At 36.0% G+C, this 21,177-nt stretch overlaps 1 protein-coding gene and 1 long non-coding RNA gene across 2 annotated transcripts in view; one reads left to right on the top strand and one right to left on the bottom strand.

Annotated features, from left to right (window-relative positions):
• Positions 1–20,643, top strand: part of LOC147914760 (uncharacterized) — a 35,491-nt gene extending 14,848 nt beyond the window's left edge. Inside the window, exons 3-5 of the long non-coding RNA XR_015554967.1 lie at positions 9,964–10,236; positions 14,117–14,348; positions 20,539–20,643. This is a non-coding gene — a long non-coding RNA (uncharacterized LOC147914760). The remainder of the gene's footprint in view (positions 1–9,963; positions 10,237–14,116; positions 14,349–20,538) is intronic.
• SLC2A13 (solute carrier family 2 member 13) overlaps positions 15,055–21,177 on the bottom strand; it is a 339,913-nt gene continuing 333,790 nt past the window's right edge. Inside the window, exon 10 of the mRNA XM_004441151.3 lies at positions 15,055–20,601. Within this exon, the coding sequence (XP_004441208.1) occupies positions 20,375–20,601 (227 nt within the window). The 3' untranslated portion in view covers positions 15,055–20,374. The remainder of the gene's footprint in view (positions 20,602–21,177) is intronic.

The raw sequence follows: 21,177 nt of genomic DNA, 5'->3' as shown, positions 1-21,177 counted from the left end.
AAGTTTTCGGCTACTATTTCTTCAGCTAAGTTCTCTGCCCCTTTGTCTCTCTCTTGTCCTTCTGGGACACTTATAATACAGATGTTTGTATGCTTGAGGTTGTCCCAGAGGTCCCTTAGACTGTCCTCATTCTTTTTATTTCTTTTTTCTGTTTAGTTTGGGTGATTTCCTCTAGTCCTTTGTCCCACTCACTGATCCGTTCTTCTGTCATCTACTCTGCTATTGATTCTAGTGAATTTTTCATTTCCATTATTATATTCTTCAGTTCTGATTATTTATATATTTTTATATATATATATATATATATTTTCGAAGTCTTTCTTGAAGTTCTCACTGTGTTCGTCTATTCTTCTCCGAAGGTCAGGGAGCATCCTTATGACTGTTAGTTTGTACTCTTTATCAGGTAGATTATCTCTGTTTTCTTTAGTTCTTTTCTGAGGATTTGTCCTGTTCCCTTATTTGGAACATGTTCCTTTTTCTCCTCATTTTGCCTCTTTGTTTGTGCTTATATCTATGTATTAGGTAGATCAGCTATGTCTCCCCATCTTGGGGAAGTGGCCTTATGTAAGAGATACCTTATGAGGCCCGGCATTGTGTTTCCTTCTCATCACCAGTTCCACATGTTCCAAGAATGTCCCCTGTGTGCCCCACGTGCACACCCTGCCCTGCTGAAGCAGATCCACTTACCCTGCTGTAGAGGCTTCACACACTCTGCCAATGCAGGCCTGCCCCTTGCACTCACCCTGCCTTACCCCGCAGAGGCGCACCCACTTGCCGTGCTGCAGAAGTCCCACATGCAGCCTCTGTGGGCTCACAAGTTGCCTGCGGGCTTGCTGGTGGGCAGGTCCAGTCCCTAGGGTGGGCTGCTTGCCCTGGCTGAGCTGGATTAAATCAGTGCTCTAGTGGGTGGGGCCAGCACCTCTGCTAACAGGCCAGGGGAAGAAATCCAATGGCATCTGCCAGTGTCTGTGTCAGGATCCCTGTACTAGGTCCCAATAATGGCTGCTGCCAGTGTCTCAATCCCTGGGGAGGTGGGCCCAGCTGCCCCCTGCCTCCCTGAGATGTGCCCAGAGCTTATCAAGTGAGTCCCTTTCACCAAGAACTGTTCACCTTTCTTTGTTGTGATTTTGTGTTGGTTTCTGGAACAGGTGAATTTGTGCATGGGCCCTATAAGAGCAGGCTTTTCTTTCTCCTATGTTGGATAGCTTTTCTGGGGGTATTCCCTGTTGTTTTTAATAGCCAGCAAAACCCGATATTATGACAGTCGTCTCAATTGTGCTGAGTTCAAAAGCTGCTTATTCTGGCAAAGCTCTCCTGTTCAGATCCCCTGTTCCTCCAGGAAAAGCTTCATAGCTTAAGGTTGTTCCCAGCCATGAAGCAGTGTGGCTAGAATATGGTTTTTTCCTCTCCAGAAAGGTATTTCTGCCTCTTCCACCTCAGTAAGTGTTGTCCCTTGTTGTAGGGGTTCTTTTTATCAAGTTTGTAGTTCTCTCTCAGGGGTAATTTTTGCACAGGTAGTTGTTAATTTGTTGTGTCCGTGTGGGGAGGTGAGTTCAGAGTCCTCCTACGCTACCGTCTTCCTAGCAGTCCCTCATTGTGGTTTTGATTTGCATTTCCCTGAAGATTAGTGATATTGAGCATCTTTTTATGTGCCTGTTGGCCGTCTGTATGTCTTCTTTGGAAAAATGTCTATTCAGGCCCTCTGCCTATTTTTTAATTGTTTGTTTTTTTTGATATTAAATTGTATAAGTCCTTTATATGTTTTGGATATTAATCCCTTATCAGATGTATGATTTGCACATATCTTCTCCCATTCAGTAGGTTGCCCTTTCTTTTTGTTGATGGTTTCTTTTACTGTACAAAAATTTTTTAGTTTGATTTAGTCCTGTTTGTTGATTTTTTCTTTAGTTGCTCTTGCCTGAGGAGACAGATCCAAAAAAATATCACTAAGACCAATATCAAAGAGCATACTGCCTATGTTTTCTTCTGGTTTTATGGTTTCAGGTCTTATATTCAAGTCTTTAATCCAATTTGAATATATTTTTGTATATGGTGTAAGATAGTGGTCTAGTTTCATTTTTTTGCATGTAGCTGTCCAGTTTTGCCACCACTATTTATTGAAAAGACTGTTTTTTTCTTCATTGTATATTCTTGCCTTCTATGTCTTAGATGAAGTGACTGTATATATGTGGGTTTATTTCTGGGCTCTCTATTCTTTTCTGTTGATCTTTTTGCCTGTTTTTGTGCCAGTACCATACTATTTTGATTACTGTAGCTTTGTAGTGTAGTTTGAAATCAGGGAGCATGATACCTCCAGCTTTGTTCTTCTTTCTCAAGATTGTTTTGGCTATTCAGGCTCTTTGGTAGTTCCATACAAATTTTAGGATTGTTTGTTCTAGTTCTGTGAAGAATGTTGTTGGAATTTTGATAGGGATTGCACTGAATCTGTGGTTTTCTTTGGATAGTATGGACATCTTAACAATATTACATCTTCCAATCCATGAGCACAGTATGTCTTTCTATTTATTTGTGTCATCTTCAATTTCTTTCATCAATATTTTAGTTTTCAGAGTACAGGTCTTTCACCTTCTTGGTTAAATTTATTCCTGGGTACTTTATTCTTTTTGATGTAAATGTAAATGAGATTGTGTCCTTAATTTCTCTTTCTGATAGTTTGTTATTAGTATGTAAAAACACAACTGATTTTTGCATATTGATTTTGTATCCTGCAACTTTACTAAATTTATTTATTTCTAACAGTTTGTTGATGGTGTCTTTAGGGTTTTCTATACATAATACAGAAATGTTATCTGCAAATAGAGATAGTTTTATTTATTTTTTCCTTTCTATTTGGAGTCCCTCTATTTCTTTTTCTTGCCTAATTGCTCTGGCTAGGACCTCCTTACTGTGTTGAATAAAAGTGATAAAAGTGGGCATCCTTGTCTTGTTCCTGATCTTAGAGGAAAAGCTTTCTGTTTTTCATTTTTGAATATGATGTTAGCTGTATATTAGCTGTGGGTTTGTCATCATATATGGCCTTTATTACGTTGGGGTATATTCTCTCCATGTGCACTTTGTTGAGAGTTTTTATCATAAATGGATGTTGAATTTTTTTAAATGCTTTCTCTGCATCTCTTGATATGATCATATGAATTTTATCCTACGTTTTGTTAATGTGGCATATCACATTGATTTGCAGATATTGAACCATCCTTGCATGCCTGTAATAAAATCCCATTTGATCCTAGTGTATGATCCATTTAAAGTGTTGTTGAATTTGGTTTGCTAGTACTTTGTTGACGATTGTTGCATCTGTGTTCATCAGGGATGTTGGCCTGTAATTTTCTTTTTTTTTTTTTTTTTTTTGCCGTGTCTGTGTTTGGTTTTGGTATCAGGGTAACATTGGCTTTGTAAAATGAGTTTGGAAGCATTCCTTCCTCTTGCTCTATTTTTTGGAATAGATTGAGAAGGATAAGTATTAACTCTTCTTTAAATGTTTGGTAGAATTTACCTGTGAAGCTGTCTGGTCCTGGACTTTTTTGGGGAAGGGTTTAATTACTGATTCAATTTTGTTTCTAGTCATTGGTCTATTCATATTTTCTATTTCTTCATGATTCAGTCTTGAAAGATTATGTGTTTCTAGAAATTTATCTGTTTCTCCCAGGTTGTCCAATTTGTTGGTATATAATTGTTCGTAGTAATCTCTTATGATCCTTTGTATTTCTGTGGTGTTAGTTGTAACTTCTTGTTCTTTTCTGATTTTATTTATTCACGCCCCTCTTTTCTTGATGAGTCTGAGTAAAGGTTTATCAGTTTTCTTTATCTTTTCAAAGAACCAGCTCTTAGTTTCATTGATCTTCTTTATTGTTTTTTTAGTCTCTATTTCATTTATTTCTGATCTTTATTATTTTTTTCCTTCTACTAACTTTGGGCATTGTTTGTTCTTCTTCAAGTTCCTTTAGGTGTAAAGTTAGATTTTTTGAGATTTTTCTTGTTTCTTGAGGTAGGCCTGTATCACTATAAACTTTCCTCTTATAACTGCTTTTGCTGCATCCCATAGATGCTAGAATGTTGTTTTTCCATTTTCATTTGTCTCAAGGTATTTTTTATTTCCACTTTGATTTCTTGTTGACCCACTGGTTGTATAGTAGCATGTTGTTTAATCTCCACGTATTTGTGTTCTTTCTAGTTTTCTTCGTGTAATTGATTTCTAGTTTTACATCAGTGTGGTCAGCAAAGATGCTTGATATCATTTCACTCTTCTTAAATTTATTGAGACTTGTTTTTTTGGCCTAACATGTGATCTATCCTGGAGAATGTTCCATGTGCACTTGAAAAGAATGGGTATTCTGCAGTTTTTGGATGGAATGTTCTGTATATATCTATTAAGTCTATCTGGTCTAATGTGTCATTTAAGGGCAATGTTTTCTTGTTGATTTTTTGTCTGGAGGATCTATGCTTTGATGTAAGTGAGGTAGTAAAGTCCTTACTATTATTGTATTACTTCAGTTTCTCTCTTTATGTCTGTTAATGTTTGCTTTATATATTTAGGTGCTCGTATGTTGGGTGCATAAATATTTACAAATGTTATATCCTCTTGTTGGATTGATCCCTTTATCAGTAGGTATTGCCCTTCTTTGTCTTTTGTTACAGTCTTTGTTTTAAGTCTGTTTTGTCTGATGTAAGTATTGCTACTTCAGCTTTCTTTTCGTTTCCATTTGTGTGGCCTATCTTTTTCCATCCCTTCACTTTCAGTCTGTGTGTCTTTAGATCTGAAGTGAGTCTCTTGTAGGTAGCATGTAGATGGGTGTGTTTTATTATCCATTCAGCTACACTTTGTCTTTTGATTGGAGAATTTAGTCGATTTATATATAAAGTAATTATTGATAGGTATGTAGTTATTGCCATTTTATTAATTGTTTTCTGGTTGTTTCCATAGTTCTTCTCACTTCCTTTTTTCTTCTCTTGCTTTCTTCTTTTGTGGTTTATGACTTTCCTTCTTGTCATGTGTGGGCTCCTTTCTCTTTATTTTTTGTATATCTATTATAGGTTTTTGGTTTGTGGATACCATGAGGTTTGTATATAACAATCTATGTATACATAGCAGTCTATTTTAAGTTGAAAGTTGCTTAAGTTTGAATGCATTCTAGGAGCTCTATATTTTTACCTCCCCACCAACAGTTCATGTTTTTGATGTCATATTTTACATCTTTTCATTTTGTGTATTCTTTAACTACGTATTGAAGTTATAATTTATTTTACTGCTTTTGTTCTTTAACTTTCATGTTAGTCTTATAAGTAGTTGATCCACTACCTTTACTATATAGTTGCCTTTACCAGTGAAGTTTTTTCTTTCATATATTTTCTTATTTCTAGTTATGGCCTTTTGGTTTCTGCTTAAAGAAGTCCTTTTAACATTTCTTATAAGGCCAGTTTAGTGGTGGTGAACTCCTTTAGTTTTTCCTGTCTGGGAAATTCTTCTTCAATTCTGAATGATAACCCTGCCAGGTAGAGGTAATTCTTTGTTGTAAGTTTTTTCCTTTCAGCAGTTTGAATATATCATGTCATTCCCTTCTGGCCTGTAAACTTTCTCCTGAAAGATCAGCTGATAGTCTTATAGGGTTTCCTTGTATGTGACTAGTTGTTTTTCTCTCACTGCTTTTAAGATTCTCTCTTTATCTTTAACTTTTGCCATTTTAATTATGATATGTCTTGGTGCGGATCTCTTTCGGTTCATCTTGTTTGGGACTCTCTGTACTTCCTAGACCTGGGTGTCTGGTTCCTTAGCCAGGTTAGGGAAGTTTTCAACCATTTGCCTTTTCAAATAGGTTTTCTGCTCCTTTCTCTCTTTCTTCTCCTCTGGAGAGAAGAAAAATAATGCAAATTATAATAATTAGTAATTAAAATAATAATAATTACAACAATTAATAATTACAATTAATAATAAATATAATATTTATTATTAAATAACATATAATAAATTAATAATACAAATGTTACTGTGGTTGATGTTGTCCCAGAGGTCCCTTAAACTTTCCTCATTTTTTAAAATTTAAAAATTTTTTAAATTCTTTTTTCTTTTTGCTGTTTTGATTGGGTGATTTGTACTACCCTGTCTTCTAGCTTGTTAATCTATATTTCTCTATCATTTAATCTGCTATTGATTCCATCTAGTGTATTTTTCATTTCACTTATTGCATTCTTCAGCTCTGATTGGCTCCTTCTTATATTTTCTAACTCTTTGTTGAAGTTCTCACTGTGTTCGTCCATTCTTCTCCAAAGTTCTGTGAGCATCCTTATGACCATTACTTTGAATTCTTTATCAGGTAGATTACTTATCTTCATATCATTAAGGTCTTTTTCTGAGGTTTTGTCTTGTTCCTTCGTTTGGAACATATTTCTTTGTTTTTTTCCTTTTGCTTGGCTTTCTGTCTTTGTTTCTATGTATTAGGGGAAACTGCTACCTCTCTCAGTCTTGAAGGTGTGGCCTTGTGCAGGTGATGATCCTTCCCATTCAACGCTACCCTAGCTGTTGGTTGTCTCTCGAACCTTTGTGGTTGTCTAGACTACCCGATTTATTCTTGATATGCCACTGTTGTTGAGGGTGTGCCAAGACCCGTCAGTGTTCCAAGGGGAGAAATCTCATTTACCACTTAGTTTGAGTCTGATGCAAATATATACAGCCCTATGGGACTGCAGTTGTAATCCCTACTGGCTTCCAGACCAGGAGATCTGGAGATGTTCCCTAGGCAATAGTTGCAAATATTGGGGCTCCAGTGAATGTATAAGCTCCTTTTTGGGGAGTCTTTTTGAGCTGTAGTGAGGCCAAGTAGGTGGGCAAGGGTAGTATCTCCTTGCTTGCGTTTCCTGGGAGCACCTCCTTAGCCGCTACATGTGTGGGAAACTTGAAGTCTGCCCCTCAGGGTGAAGCTCCAGGCTAAGTAAATATGCCTTTTTTAAAGGAAGGCTAGGGTTGTGTTTCAGTCTGCTGTCTGTGCAGTGCCCTGGGGTGGTGGCCTGCTAAGAACTGTCTTTCTGATTGCTACATTCCCATGGAGCTCAGGAACACCAGCCACCAGGGCTGAGCAATAAAAGAGTGTCCCCTGTGTTGATTACATGAGCCTGCTGGCTTTAGCTAGGCAGTTTGAGAGTGTAGGGGGTGGGGCTTGCTTTCTGGCTTCAGAAAAGGGGTGGCGGAGGTGGGGGAGATGACTTGAACGAGTGTGCTCATGGGCTTCCGCATTGCAGCAGGAGTGTGCCTTGTCTGTGCTCTTGTGTGGTGTTAGGCTGGGCTTGTTAGCCTGGGAGCAAGAGAATGTTGTGACTGCTCACTCTTGTCAGCCTCAGCCCAGGTGCAGGGGAGTGTCATCTTGGCTTTAGGCTGGGAGTGGAGTAATGCCTCTACCACTTGTATTCTTTAGTCACAGCTGCATGATTTGAGCTAGGGAGCAGGAGAATGCCGTGTCCATTTGCACCCGCGTGACTTGCCAGAGAATGGGGAATGCTGTAACCACCTGTGCTGGCAGGTTAGGTGGGGAGCGCAACAATGGCCTCCACCAGCGCCCCGGTCTCCAGTGAGTGTTTTCACCATCTGCCACCCCTCCAGCTACTGTTTTTAGATTCACAAATGACTCTCTTTCATATATAGTCTCAGTACTTTTAAAACTCCTGTTGTTTTGCTGGGTCTCCAGGTGAGTGAGACTATGTGCATACTCTTTAAGAGGGGAAATCTCAGTTTCCTATAGCATTTTGGGAGCCTTTGTTGTCAGCCCCATGGGTTTTCTATGCCATATGTTTTGGGAACCTGTTTCTCTGGTGTAGATCCCAGGCGCTGGGCTGCCTGATGTGGGTAGCCCACCTCTTATTCCTGCAGGAGAAGTGCCCATCTGTCTGGTGAGATCCCTCCCTATTGTGTGCCACCATGCTGGGGAGGGGTATTTGGGGTATTTCTGCCTCTCCTACCCATCTTGCTGTGGTCCTTTTTCTCCTTTGTTGTGGAGCAGGTGTTCCACTAGCTCTTAGTTTCTTTTCAGGGGTAATTGACCCTTCTGTAGCTGTATATTGTGAAAGTGGAGGGAGGTAATCAGGCTCTTCCTATGCTGCCATCTTGAATCCCCCTCAACATCCCTTTTTTTTGAGGGAGGAAGAGGTCATGTAATTGCCAGTTATACCTATGTTATGTTTACTAAGTGTGTTGATAAATGAACTCTAACATCTAGCAATTTGAGGGCTTCCCTATTGGCATCTTCAGGTTACCTGAGATTTCTGATTAAACTTCAAAAAATAAAGGTAATTTGTTTAATTTTGGTTTCTAAAGGTAGAGCAGTCTTAGAGCTCAGGGACTTCTGACTGTGAACACCTCTGAAAAGGCTTCAGTGTGTTCTGGTCACTTGTCTAGTAGTTCCTCCTGTTAGGGAAAATGCCTCTTCAAGCATATAAAAAGTTGTCTACTTCAGTAGAAGTTTTTCAAATTGCGTTTTACAGAGTTGAGGAAGCTTATTATGTTTCTAGTCCAGCATGTAAGGAGCTTGGAAGTTGCATTCCCTCCTAACAACGAGTGAAAAACTGAACAAACTGAAAATCAACAACTCTTCCATATGAGAAATGAAGTCACAGGGCAAATTGCTGTCCCCAAAATTGGAGACAGAGAGGAGGACACAGAAAATCACAACTTGCCTAAGCAGAAAGTCAAGAGCAGAAACCTCCACAGAAACCAGTGCCAAGGTAAGGAACCTAAACTGTAATCGATGGATTGCTGGAGGCTCAGTGTAGAAAAGTCTGAGTTAAAAATTCCAGGAGGTTGCAGTCATAGTGAGGCTCCCATATACTTTTTTTGAGTTTTACTTCCAAGAGCTCTGCCAGGTTCTATCAGTGAAGACTGGTGAAAAATCCTCTTAGGCTTCTGGCAGGAGGAGATAAAGGTAATCATTTTGAAATAGTCCAGAGCATTCTGTTTTTCTTAACAAGGCCTCAAGAGAAACTGTTACTGGAGCCTAACCTGCTGCGGCTTTATCAGAGCCTAATTGACCTGGGAAGGAAAATACCCAACTCCAGCTCCCTCTAGCCATCTTGTCCCACCTAAGGGGAGGAAAAAACTGAGAAGCACTTGTGAAGTTCATAGCCCAGGGGGCCCAGCTCACTAAAAGACTGAGACCTAATCATAGGAATATAGAACACTTCCCCTCCTCCCACTCCTCACCACTATATTACTAAAGACCTATTTACTGGTGTTCCTTTTATTCAATATATCATGTCCAGCTTTCAGTAAAAAATTACAAGGCATACTAAAGGCAAAAAACACAGTTCAAGGAGACAGAGCAATCATCAGAACCAGATTCAGGTATGGCAAGGATGTTGAAATTATCAGACCAAGAATTTAAAACTACGATTAATATGGTAAGGGCTCTAATGGGAAAAGTAGACAACATGCAAGAAGAGATGGGTAATGTAAGCAGAGAGGTGAAAATTCTAAGAAAGAATAAAAAGAAATGCTCGAGATCAAAAATGTTGTGACAGAAATGAAGAGTGCATTTGATGGCTTTATTAGTAGACTGGAAATGGCTCAGGAAAGAATCCCTGAACTTGAGAATGTATCAATAGAAACTTTCAAAACTGAAAAGCCAAGAGAAAAAAGAATTTAAAAAAATTGAACAGAATATCCAAAAACTGTGGGACAGTTAAAAAAGACGTAACGTGCACGTAATGGGAATACCAGAAGGACAAGAAAGAAAGGAACAGATGAAATATTTGAAGCAATAATGACTGAGAATTTCCCCAAATTAATGTCAGGTAACAAACCAAAGATCTAGGAAACTCAAATACATGCCAAAAAAACTATACTTAGGCATGTCATTCAAACTGTGGAAAATCAAAGATAAGGAAAAAGTCTTGAAGGAAGCCTGAGGAAGAAACACCTTACTTATAGAGGAGCAAAGTTAAGAAATACATCTGATTTCTTTTCAGCAATCAACTAAGCAAGAAGAGAGTGGAGTGAAATATTTAAAGTGTTGAGAGAAAAAACCTACCAACCTTGAATTCTGGATCCTGTGAAATTATCCTTCAAAAGTGAAGGAGAAATAGACTTTCTCAGAAGAAAATTGAGGGAATTTGTTGCCCAGTAGACCTGGCTTGCAAGAAATGTTAAAAGAAGTTCTTCAGAGATAAAGAAAGAGATATAGGTCAGAAACTTCGATCTGCATCAAGAAAGGATGAGCATTAGAGAAGGAATAAGTGAAGGTAAATTAAAAACTTTTATTTTTCTTACTCTTAATTGATCGAACAGATAACAGTTTGTTCAAAACAATAATAGCAACAGTGTATTCAATGTATACCTTATGTACAAATGAAATGAATGACATTAGTGATACAAGGGACAGGAAGGAAGAATTAGGACTATTTTGTTATTATAGGATACTTGGACTACCTGTGAAGGGGGATAGTGTTATTTGAAAGTGGGTTTGTATTAGTCGTGCATGTACGTTGTAAACTCTAGGCAACCACTAATAAAAAAAGTATTGATATGCTAAGAAAAGAGAGGAATATAATCATACAATATGCTCAATTAAAACCACAAAAGGCAGAAAAAGTAGAAATCAAAAATAGAAACAAAGAACAAAGGCAACAAATGGAAAACAGTAACAACTATGGTAGCTATTACATCACTTTAAAATGTCAATGGTCTAAATATACCAATTGAAAAACAGGTTGTCACAGTGGATCAAAAAACAAGACCCAGCTATATGTTGTCTTCGAGAAACCCACTTTAAATATAAAGACACATATTGATTAAAAGTAAAGGATGGAGAAAGATATACCATGCTAACACTAATCAAAAGAAAGCTGGAGTAGCTATATTAGTTTCAGACACAGCAGACTTCCGAGCAAGGAAGCTTATTAGGATTCTATGGGTTAATTCATAAATGTAAATTTGGGCATGTTTTTGGAAATTACTGATGATTTTAGACTTTAAATCCCAATCCTTTCACATTGCCTCTAAATTATACTATCAGGGCCGGCCCTGTGGCTTGGTGGTTAAGTGCGCGCGCTGCGATGCTGGTGGCCTGGGTTCGGATCCCGGGTGCGCATCGAGGCACCACTTCTCCGTTCATCCTGAGGCCGAGTCCCACATACAGCAACTAGAAGGATGTGCAGCTACGACATACAACTATCCACTGGGGCTTTGGGGGGAAAAAATAAAATAAATAAAATCTTAAAAAAAAAAAAAAAAAAAAAAAAAAAATAAATTATACTATCAGTTTTATCCAGTAGTTATGTTTCAGTTCCTAAATCTATAAATAGTGACTCTGCAGGAGGAAAATAGTACAAAAATTTTCAGGTAGAGGCAGTTATAAAATTTTCCATGATATAAAGCTCATTGTAAAAAAGAAACAATAAAGGGTAGTGGTTAAAAATGACTTTGGCACAAACTGATCTGGGTCTAAGTTCAGACTTTATAAGCTGTGCTACCTAATATAAGTAATTTTACTTCCTGTGACTAAATTATTTCCTCATCCATAAAATAGGGGTAATAATAGTACATTTGAAAAAAGGTTTTTATGAGAATAGAATGAAATGATGTATATAAAATATCCAGCATATAATAAGTGTGAGTTGTTACTCTAGAAAGACAATGTAGAAATAGAATAATTTATTATAAAACATGCAAATTCCACCCCAACCTTGCTATCCTAATATTTAATGATTTTTGTTATTAGATTTTCCCCTTTTAACAGGAATCATAAGAAACCAAATTTATCATCCAAATGAGTTGATGTGAATATACATGCACTCATATACCAAATGGATTTTGCTGTTTGATTAAAACATCTTTGTTATACAGAGGTTCATTTACAAAGCATGCTCTTTGATATTGGCCTGGTGCCATGGTGGAATTTTAATCATTTTTTTCCAGCCCAGGAAAAATTTCCACTGCTCCTTTGCAGGCCACAGGAGCACCTGCAATGCATGTATCCATTCAGTCTTTAGATATTTATTGAGCACATACTATGTGCTAGGCACTGTATGAGGTGCTGGAGAGTCAGTAGTAAGTCAGTAGTGAATAATACAAGTTTCTTGCTGTCAGGCAGTGTATATTCTAGTAGAAAAAAACAGACAAGAAATGAGAAAAATAATTTTCAAATAGTGATAAATACTAGGAAGAAAATAAAACAAGGTTACATGATAATGTATTGGGGAGGAAGGATGTGATTAAATTGTATAGTCAAGGCAGGCTTTCAGAGGAGATGATTTTGAGCTGCTACCTGAATGACAAGAAGGAACTAGATACACAAGCATAGCAGGCAGAGGTAACACCACATGCAAAGCCCCTCAGTTAGAAATGACTTAGCATTGTGAATTCCTAAGTAACTTGCATATAAATCCGCTCAATCAGTTTATTATTCACTAGATGAGCTCACCATTTGAAAGAAAATGCTGCTGATTCCTTTTTAAAGTGATGATTTCAAAATTCTAATGCAGTAGTTCCAACACTATCATGTGCTTAAGAATACCTGGAGAGTTTGCTAAAATATAGATTCCTGATCTAAAAAAGCTGAACTTGTGAAAACAGAGAGTAGAATGGTAGTTACCAGAGGCTGGAGGTTGGGGGAATTGGAGATACGTTGTTTAAGGGTATGAACTTGGAACTAGTAAACAGAAAGTCCTGGAGACCTAATGCACAGCATAGTAATTATAGACAATACTGTATTATAAACTTCAAAGTTGCTAAGAGACTAGATCTTAGTTGTTCCTACCACAAAGAAGAAATAATAATTATGTGACGTGATAGAGCGGTTAGCTAACACTATGGTGGTAGCATATTGCAATATATAAATGTATCAACACGTTGTATACCTTAAACTTACACATTATATATGAATTATACTTAAAAAAACAAAAACAAAAAACAGTTTCCTGGGTTATATCCCCAGAGATTCTGATTCAGTAGGTCGGGTGAGGTCCACAGATTTATAGTTGTAACAAACTCACAGGTGATGCCAGTGCTGCTAATTTGAGGACCATACTTTGAGACCTGCTGCTTTAACAAATCTGTTTTGTGAGTTTAGTATCCATTTGCTAAAAGTAAAGCATGTCGGTATTTTCTTTCACATAAAAAATGAACTTACTTGGCATGCTCACATCTGAAATTAATTTTCATAAGTATAGTGGAAAAGTGTATGAAATATGAAAGGTAAAAAAATAGCATCTATAATATTATGAGCTTAATTTCACTATAGCCAACTAGTGAAGGATTAATGTCGGTTTTCGTTTGGAGAGGATTTCAAAAATTGTTTTTTAAATGCTGAAAGGAATTTAAATGATAGAGTACTTAGAGATTTTTCTAAAGTTATTTTTGTTTCTTGACCTGAGAGATCACATAAATAGAAATTGTATATTAAATCCTGTTAATCTGGAGAATATGAGAAGGTTGTGCTTCTCATCAACTGTGCCATTCAGGAGGATGTGCATGGAAAAGAGATGGAGAAAGGAAGTGGGACATCAGGCTAATCAGCCAGATCAGCTCAAACCATTCTGGTCAGCAGGGAGCCTGGCTGCTGTGGTTGCACAGACTGTATGACATATGTCAGAGAAGCCCACATGCTCCTGTCCCTAGCAGTTGTTGCCAGGAAGGGAATTTATAAGAATATTTTGGGCATCGTGACCTTAGGAACATCAGGGATAGCGTGTGGATGATGATACTAAGAACAGCCAACAGTTATCCAGCACTTACTATGTGCCATTGCTTGAAATACTTGACACGATTAACTGATGTAACCCTCACGACACATATGTGAGGTAAAGAGTAACAGCATTTCCATTCTACAGACAAGAAAATGAGGCAAAGCGTAACTCAGTTATTGAGGTTACCAGGCAGTAAGCAGAAAAGCTGGGATTCAAAGCTAGACAATTTGCATTTGGTCTTATCTCTTAAACAATTTACTATATACTGCTTCGTATTTGGAGAAGAATCCCCAAATCAAAGGTTTTCAGGATTTGTGTCTATATAGTCCAGGTTAAAATGAGGTATCTCTTTCTTTTTCTGCACACCCTTTAAGTTATTACATAAGAATTCCACAATGTCTCTCTATTTATTAATCTTTCTGCCTGGGTCTGACAGGAGGACATTCCAAATGAGGACCAAGAGAGGAAGACCGTTGGAGTAGTCATTGCAGAGAAAAGTCTTCTACCACTTCCTAGTGTGTGATCGTGGGCAAGTCACCAAAATGTTGTGAACTTCAGTTTTAGTATCCAGAAAAGGATGACAATGTTTACCCCACAGGATTGGACAATTAAATGAGGACTTTTCTGGCCACTGATACAGACATATACTGTACCAGTCAAGTGTCCAGGTGAGTGGACACTTTATGCATAATTTATGGGATTTTCAAGGGTCATTTTGACTGTAGTATTTTTGCCTTACCTGCTGATATTAGAATCTTTGGTTAAGATGCAACTCCATTGAAAGCCTTTGAATGACAGTGTATCTAGTGTCTTCAGAGCTCTGATCTCCTTGGGCTATTTCTATAGTTGGGCTTAGGATGGCACACCCTAACTGTGGAGCTAAGTCTAGTGGCTGCCCAGATCAAACAATGTTTGCTAATAAGAGTTATGGTTGTTGCAGAATGACAATGGAGAGCAACAGAGTTCCAAAAGGAACTGTCAGCTGGTCATCCAGCAGGTATTTTGTTTTCATTTACAAAGTAATAACCAAAAATAATTTTTGTCAGCCCAACATAATGGTTCATGTTAACATCTGGTTAACATGAATGTGGTAACATAACATCTGACAACAACCAGAAATAATATTTCAAGAGTTCTTAAGCGCTTCATTTCAAAGTTTTACATTTATTATTTAGAGTAACTCCTTTGAACAATTTTTAGGTATTGTAAAATATCTTTTAAAGGTAAGTTGAGTTTACCCATGATCAAAAGAGGTAAAATATCATTAAAATGAGTAGGCTTGCATAAATATATAGAAGTAATCTTCGTAGATGCTTTTACTATGTAACCTAGATCCTAAAATCTAAGGAAGAGATTTAGAGAAAATATAAAAGTACAAGGGAGATAAATGAGTAATGAATTGTCAACTTTTATTTGATTATTTTCATTTACAGTTCTGGCACTGACACTTTTTTTAAAAAAAGATTTTAATTTTATGTAAAGATTGAACTTCAATAAAATAACTTAAAAAACATTTACATTATACATCACTAAATCTCCATAAAATATACAATACTTTTGATACAGCTGTAGGCTACAATGACGTTGAAGGAAATGATACATATTCATAATTTTTAAGAGATATCCCATATGTCACATTTAGGAATAAATATTTATATTGAATTTGCCAAGATATGTGAAGTATTAAACACTATATAACATGCACTCAGAAATTAAAATATATATTTTTAAAACATTTTAAAAGCATAAAACTGTGTTTGATTTAACCTAGATATACATTAGCGCTTCTAAATAGAAATTTGAATATTTATTACAAATAAAAGATACTATAACATCAAGTGAGATATAGTCCAAAAGCTGGGAGGAACCAGTTTGGACATGTAGAATATAAATTTCTACTTCGGCTAGAGTGAAGTCTCATCTTTTTTAACCTTCAAATAAGATGGAATGATGTTAAATATGCTAAAATTTTAAAACTTTACAAAATATTTGTTTTTAATTTTAAGTACTTGTAAGCTGTATTTCTTTTTCTCATTTATATTGATATGACAAACATATGAACTTAACTGTCTAAAATAAAAATCTGAATATTACTGTGAAATGAAGGTAGGTATTTAACATTCCATAGACCAAATCACGCAAGTGCAACAGACTGTGTTTTATACATACAAAGTAAAATTTTACAGAGATTACAGTGTTTTACACTCACAAGCAAATTATGAGGATAAAATTCTTTCATGTACTTCTGAACATTGTTAACACTCTTACAAACTGGCTGCTTGGCATTTTAAAATGATTGCTATTTCTAGAAAATAGCAGCAATATCGCTCACCCAGAAGAACTGAATGTACTGAATTGATACACTGCTACAACCTGAATCACTTCATCAAATTAGCTTAACATTACTGCATTTGAGGCTAAGAAAATTGATAGAAAATGACAGAAAACAGGACATTAAAATTAATCCAGAGAACAATTCTGAGTCTTTTTATAGGCAGCAGCTACACATGAGCTGTAAATTTTATCCACAATTGAATACATTTTGCTATAATGCACATATTATGAATCCTCTGCTCCTAGCCTGGTATGTCATTCTTTATTCGTAGTTAGTGAAAAGGTCTGAATTTGGTAATTGAAAACTTGTCCCAACAACTGTATAAATGTCAGTTATTAGGTGCTCACTATTATTCAAGATTTTATAACTAGGAGAATGATTAAAAAAAAAATCTGATTATAACAAAATATCTCATTAATTTTATTGTTCTTAATTACTCTGCTGATGAAATAAAATCAAAACAATCCTCCCATTCCCCTCACTGTATTATGTATTTAGTGACACTAATATAGTTTATAAATTGTATTTAATGACACTAATATATTTTGTATTGTATTGTATTTAATGACACTAATATAGTTTATAAATTGTGAGACTTTCTTAGATAACATATGGATAGTATTTTCTAGAATATTCTCCCCTCAGGATCTATGGATTATTAGAATACATTTCAGTTTTCCTTTCCGATATAAAAGCAAAAGGTTAAGTTGTCAACTTATATTTTTCCTGTTCATTCTGCATCTGGATAACTGATTTTGAAATTATAGTAAACAATTTCTAAATTCTTTGTTTTAATGGATTTCCCATTTTGGAGTGAATAACTTAAAAAATAATATTTAGATTCTTATATACTAAAATCTGGTTCAGAGGTAAAATAAAATTATGGTAAAGCACTTCATAGCATTACTCTCATAGCATTTTCCATCAGGGAACTAACTACTCTGTATGACTGGGAACAAAACTTCAAATGGAAATATTATATTTTAAATCTAGTTTTAATTTAGATCTTTTACATATACATTAAAAACCTTGTTTTGGGTAATTATTGACTAAGGTGCAACTATCAAAATTATTAGGAATGTTTATATTGAAGAAAAATATTAATACCAAATCTTTAAAACCTGACGTCACATTCAGCTCTGTGTGTTCAGATGCAGATGAAATGTTATATTCTCTTAAGTCTAGTGCAGATCTCATCAGCCATCCAGGCCAAGCCTCAATAGGGGTTATGACCTTCTTCACTGTAGTTTCCTACAACATAAAATACTTCTGTTGAATCTGCAGCATGTTTAGAAGGAAACCTATAATTTCAGTTAAAAGCATGATGTTTAATGTGTTTTAATATGGTAGGTCAAATCATAACACACGTAAATCGTCCTACAAAATATATATTTGATGATATTTCAAATGGAATGTTTTCAAGTTGATAGTAGTAGCCAAAGATGCTGAGAACTTAAAAGGTGCATAATATAAAATAACCTGCAAAATTCAAACATTCAATTTTTAATATACTATAAATGTTCACTGAATCTAAAAATAATACCCTAATTGTATAAGGTTCCTTTTCAAGTAGTTATTTGTTTTTAAAAAATTATAAATAATTCTTGTAACTATGCCTCTCTGTCTTTGCTTCAAATATATGGAATATTATCTTTATCACTATATAAATAACAAATAGTCCTTTAAAGAAGAGGTTGAGGAGAATAGGGGAGGAGAACTGGCTAATTTTCCCTGTTATTATGTGCATTTATGGATATAAAGTTGAAAACACCATTTGCTGTGTCAGGGAGAACAGGCCATGTTCTGCGTTAGGAAATAATAAGAGCCCAGTTGCTCCTTTAATAAAGTTACTCTGCATTCAGCCCAGCTGAGTATGTAAGCATATAGTTAAGGCTATATATACAATAAAGAGAAGAGGCAATTATTTGGATAAATCAGAAAAATAAATTTTTAAAGAGAGCACTTTATTGGTCTAAATACTTCTTCTCCCCATCATATTCTGATTTTACCACACAACATCTTACTTTCTACTTCACTTTATCTGTGAGAAATATTACTTAGATGAGAAATTTCTTATGGGATAAGAAATATTAGTAGAATGATAATTTTCTCTATTAAATCACATCTGCTTTTGGGGAAAAATTAATAGGCCCTTAGAAATAAATTGTCAAAGCACCTAATTGAAGAAGAAAATTCTGTAAAATAATTTTTTTTATTATGTGAAATCATCCAAGGGAGAAAACGTTTTTGGCTGAAGGATTTTTAGGCCAGTGAAGTGACCATTTAAGCACATATCATACCCGTGGTTGCTTAGAGAATGAACCTCCTTGGCTGCATTCTCAGCTTTGATAATTGTGATAGAAACAAACTAGACTTTAAGAGAAGAACAAAACATCTTGGAGACTGGCAGAAATACATTGAATTTAGAGACAGCCACCTCTTCACTCCAAAAAGTACCTTATTTGATGTTTAGAGCCATGTTAACGTGCATCAAACTTATGCAAACTGGCCACAGAAGAGTCATTCATATTTTCACTGGAACTAGCAAGTAATTTTATGAGTAAGTAATTTTGTACATACTATGTAGTTCTTAATATGAGCAGAAATTAGAGTTCATTGATGAATGAGCATAAAAACCAGTGAACACTTTGAAAAGACATTGTAGATATGTCAACATTTCGTAAAGTTGTGTGCTGTATGAGAACCATTAATCTGTTCCAATAGAAAATCCCAATTTTTAGACAAGAAGGGAAAAAAATCGAAGCCAACCATGAGAAAAGGGCAACACTCGCAGACAAATCTATGTATCTTTTTTTTTTTTGGTAAATTGTCAGGGAAAAATAGAAAGGGTGTGCAAAATAAAAATGATTTTATGCTCTTAGAGTAAAAAAAGACATACTATTAGGTAATAAAATATGACAATTCCATTAGGAAGAATTAATAAAAAGTTAAGAAAAAAATAAGTCCCACTATTTAATTAAATGAAACATCAATAACAGAAGGATTATTTCTGTCACTGATTTTCTTCCTTTCTTTTTTGTTTCAAAAATTATTTGATTAGGGCCAGCCCCATGGCTTAGCGGTTAAGTGCGCGCACTGCGCTACTGGTGGCCCGGGGTTCAGATCCCGGGCGTGCACCGACGCACCGCTTCTCCGGCCATGCTGAGGCCGCGTTCCACATACAGCAACTAGAAGGATGTGCAACTATGACAAACAGCCATCTACTGGGGCTTTGGGGAAGAAAAAAAAAAAAAAAGGAGGATTGGCAATAGATGTTAGCTCAGAGCTGGTCTTCCTCAGCAAAAAAAAAAAAGAGGAGGATTAGCATGGATGTTAGCTCAGGGCTGATCTTCCTCACAAAAAAAAAATTATTTGATTAAAAGAAGGGGAAAGATAGTCTGCTAGCAGCTATTTACATAACACAAATGAAGGCACAAATAGTAGGACTCCAGAGTTGATGATCGAAGGCGTAGTGAATATCAGGTGATTCAGGCATGAACAAAAATGACCCTGAAATACAGCTGAAGATCTAGCTCTGTTTTGTGTTTACAGTTGCATACCTAAGTGACTAACTCAATCAGGGATCCATAAAAATCTTTTCTTTCTTTCTAGTAATAAAATATACTTATCAAAACTTGCTAGCTTATCTGTGCAAATGTATACTTATCACTGCTGCAAAAAATATGTATGAAAATAAACCCTAAAAGACCTGCTTTTCATAATGTTCAAAATATCCTGTGCATAGTCAGTTTCTGAAGAACTCTCAAGATCTGAATTGGAGAGAGAAACCAAAATGTGGAATCCAAAGGAGATAAGGACAGCTGTGCCCTTGTAGGAGGCACTTTTGAATTTGTTGATGAAAGCTTAAATGGAATTTACTTCCTAATAGCTGATCACAGATAAGCTACTTCTCCTTAGGAAAATTTAGGGCCAATAGGCCATGTTTGGACAGAAAACACGCTTGGGCCATATCCCAGAATCCTTCTTTATGAGTATATCATACATATATGATTTGGCTAGATTAGCAGTGACTCAACTGCCACTAATAATTATATATGGTCTTAGGAAAAAAGGATACCACTGAAGTCACTGGATACATTTTAGATTATCTCAGGAAGGAATTACACATATTCAATAATTATTAGTTTAAAATCTGTCAATATTTTTTTACATTGCTGCTTGTGGAAAAAAAATGTCATCATGGTTGTATCTTCCTTCTAATCAAATATTCTAGAATATGAAGTCATTCACAACTAGACTGTGCAAAGAACCAGATTAGAAGCAGGGCAGTGAGGTCATCAATTGCTGCTCTTCTCCCCCAAGTTTGTTTAAATGACTAAATATATCAGCAGCTGAAAATTATTCCACATCAGAAGCATCGTTGTCAGAAAGATGATAGTTACTTCCCTTTACCCGAATATATTCAATATATCTCCCTTCATCAGAATCTGAAGTGCCACATGTACATAGCCTGTTGTCAAAGAGTGATTCAATTTCCTCTAATTTTTTCCCTTTGGTTTCAGGAAGACAGCCATAGATGAAAAGGAGTCCCATAGCAGCAAATCCAGCATAGAGGAAGAAGGCTCCTGCAATGGAAAATAATATATATGTATAAGTATGTGTATGTATATGTGTGTATAGATATATACAGTATACATATATATACTTGGTCTGTATACATAGAGAGAGAGGCCTAGGTTGGAAACAATACTTGATTTTGACCTTTCTTTCTGGTCAATCATGCATAATTATGATATGAAATAGAACCAAAAAATTACTGCCAGCCTGGTTTACTCTAATTGTTCTAATCCTGTGAATATAATGTAATTTATCTTTCTAAACTTGTCATGTAATGCCAAACTCAAGAATGATAGACCAAGCTCAGATGTAACTTCTGCTTTGAAGTCTTTCCTTATGTCTCCTATGTGCTTTCACAGCGCTTTGCTGAGGCCTCCTATCATAATAACAAGAAGTATTATAATTATGTGCATGTATTTGTCTGTCTTGTTTACTAGACTGGAGGCACCTGGAGGGAGAAATTTCTTTCTCATTTATCTAGTATTTCCAGAACCACATACAATGATGACATTGCTGAATCTGTGACTCATTGGAGTACACGGCAACTCTATCCTTCTAGTTTCTCGTGCCCAAAGTCTGATAGT

This window comes from Ceratotherium simum, chromosome 17, assembly GCF_057802395.1.
Source record: "Ceratotherium simum simum isolate JZ-2026a chromosome 17, ASM5780239v1, whole genome shotgun sequence".
In the NCBI taxonomy this organism is placed as follows: Eukaryota; Metazoa; Chordata; class Mammalia; order Perissodactyla; family Rhinocerotidae; genus Ceratotherium; species Ceratotherium simum.
Note: the sequence above shows the minus strand (reverse complement) of the source record. Positions and strands in the feature narration are given on the sequence as shown.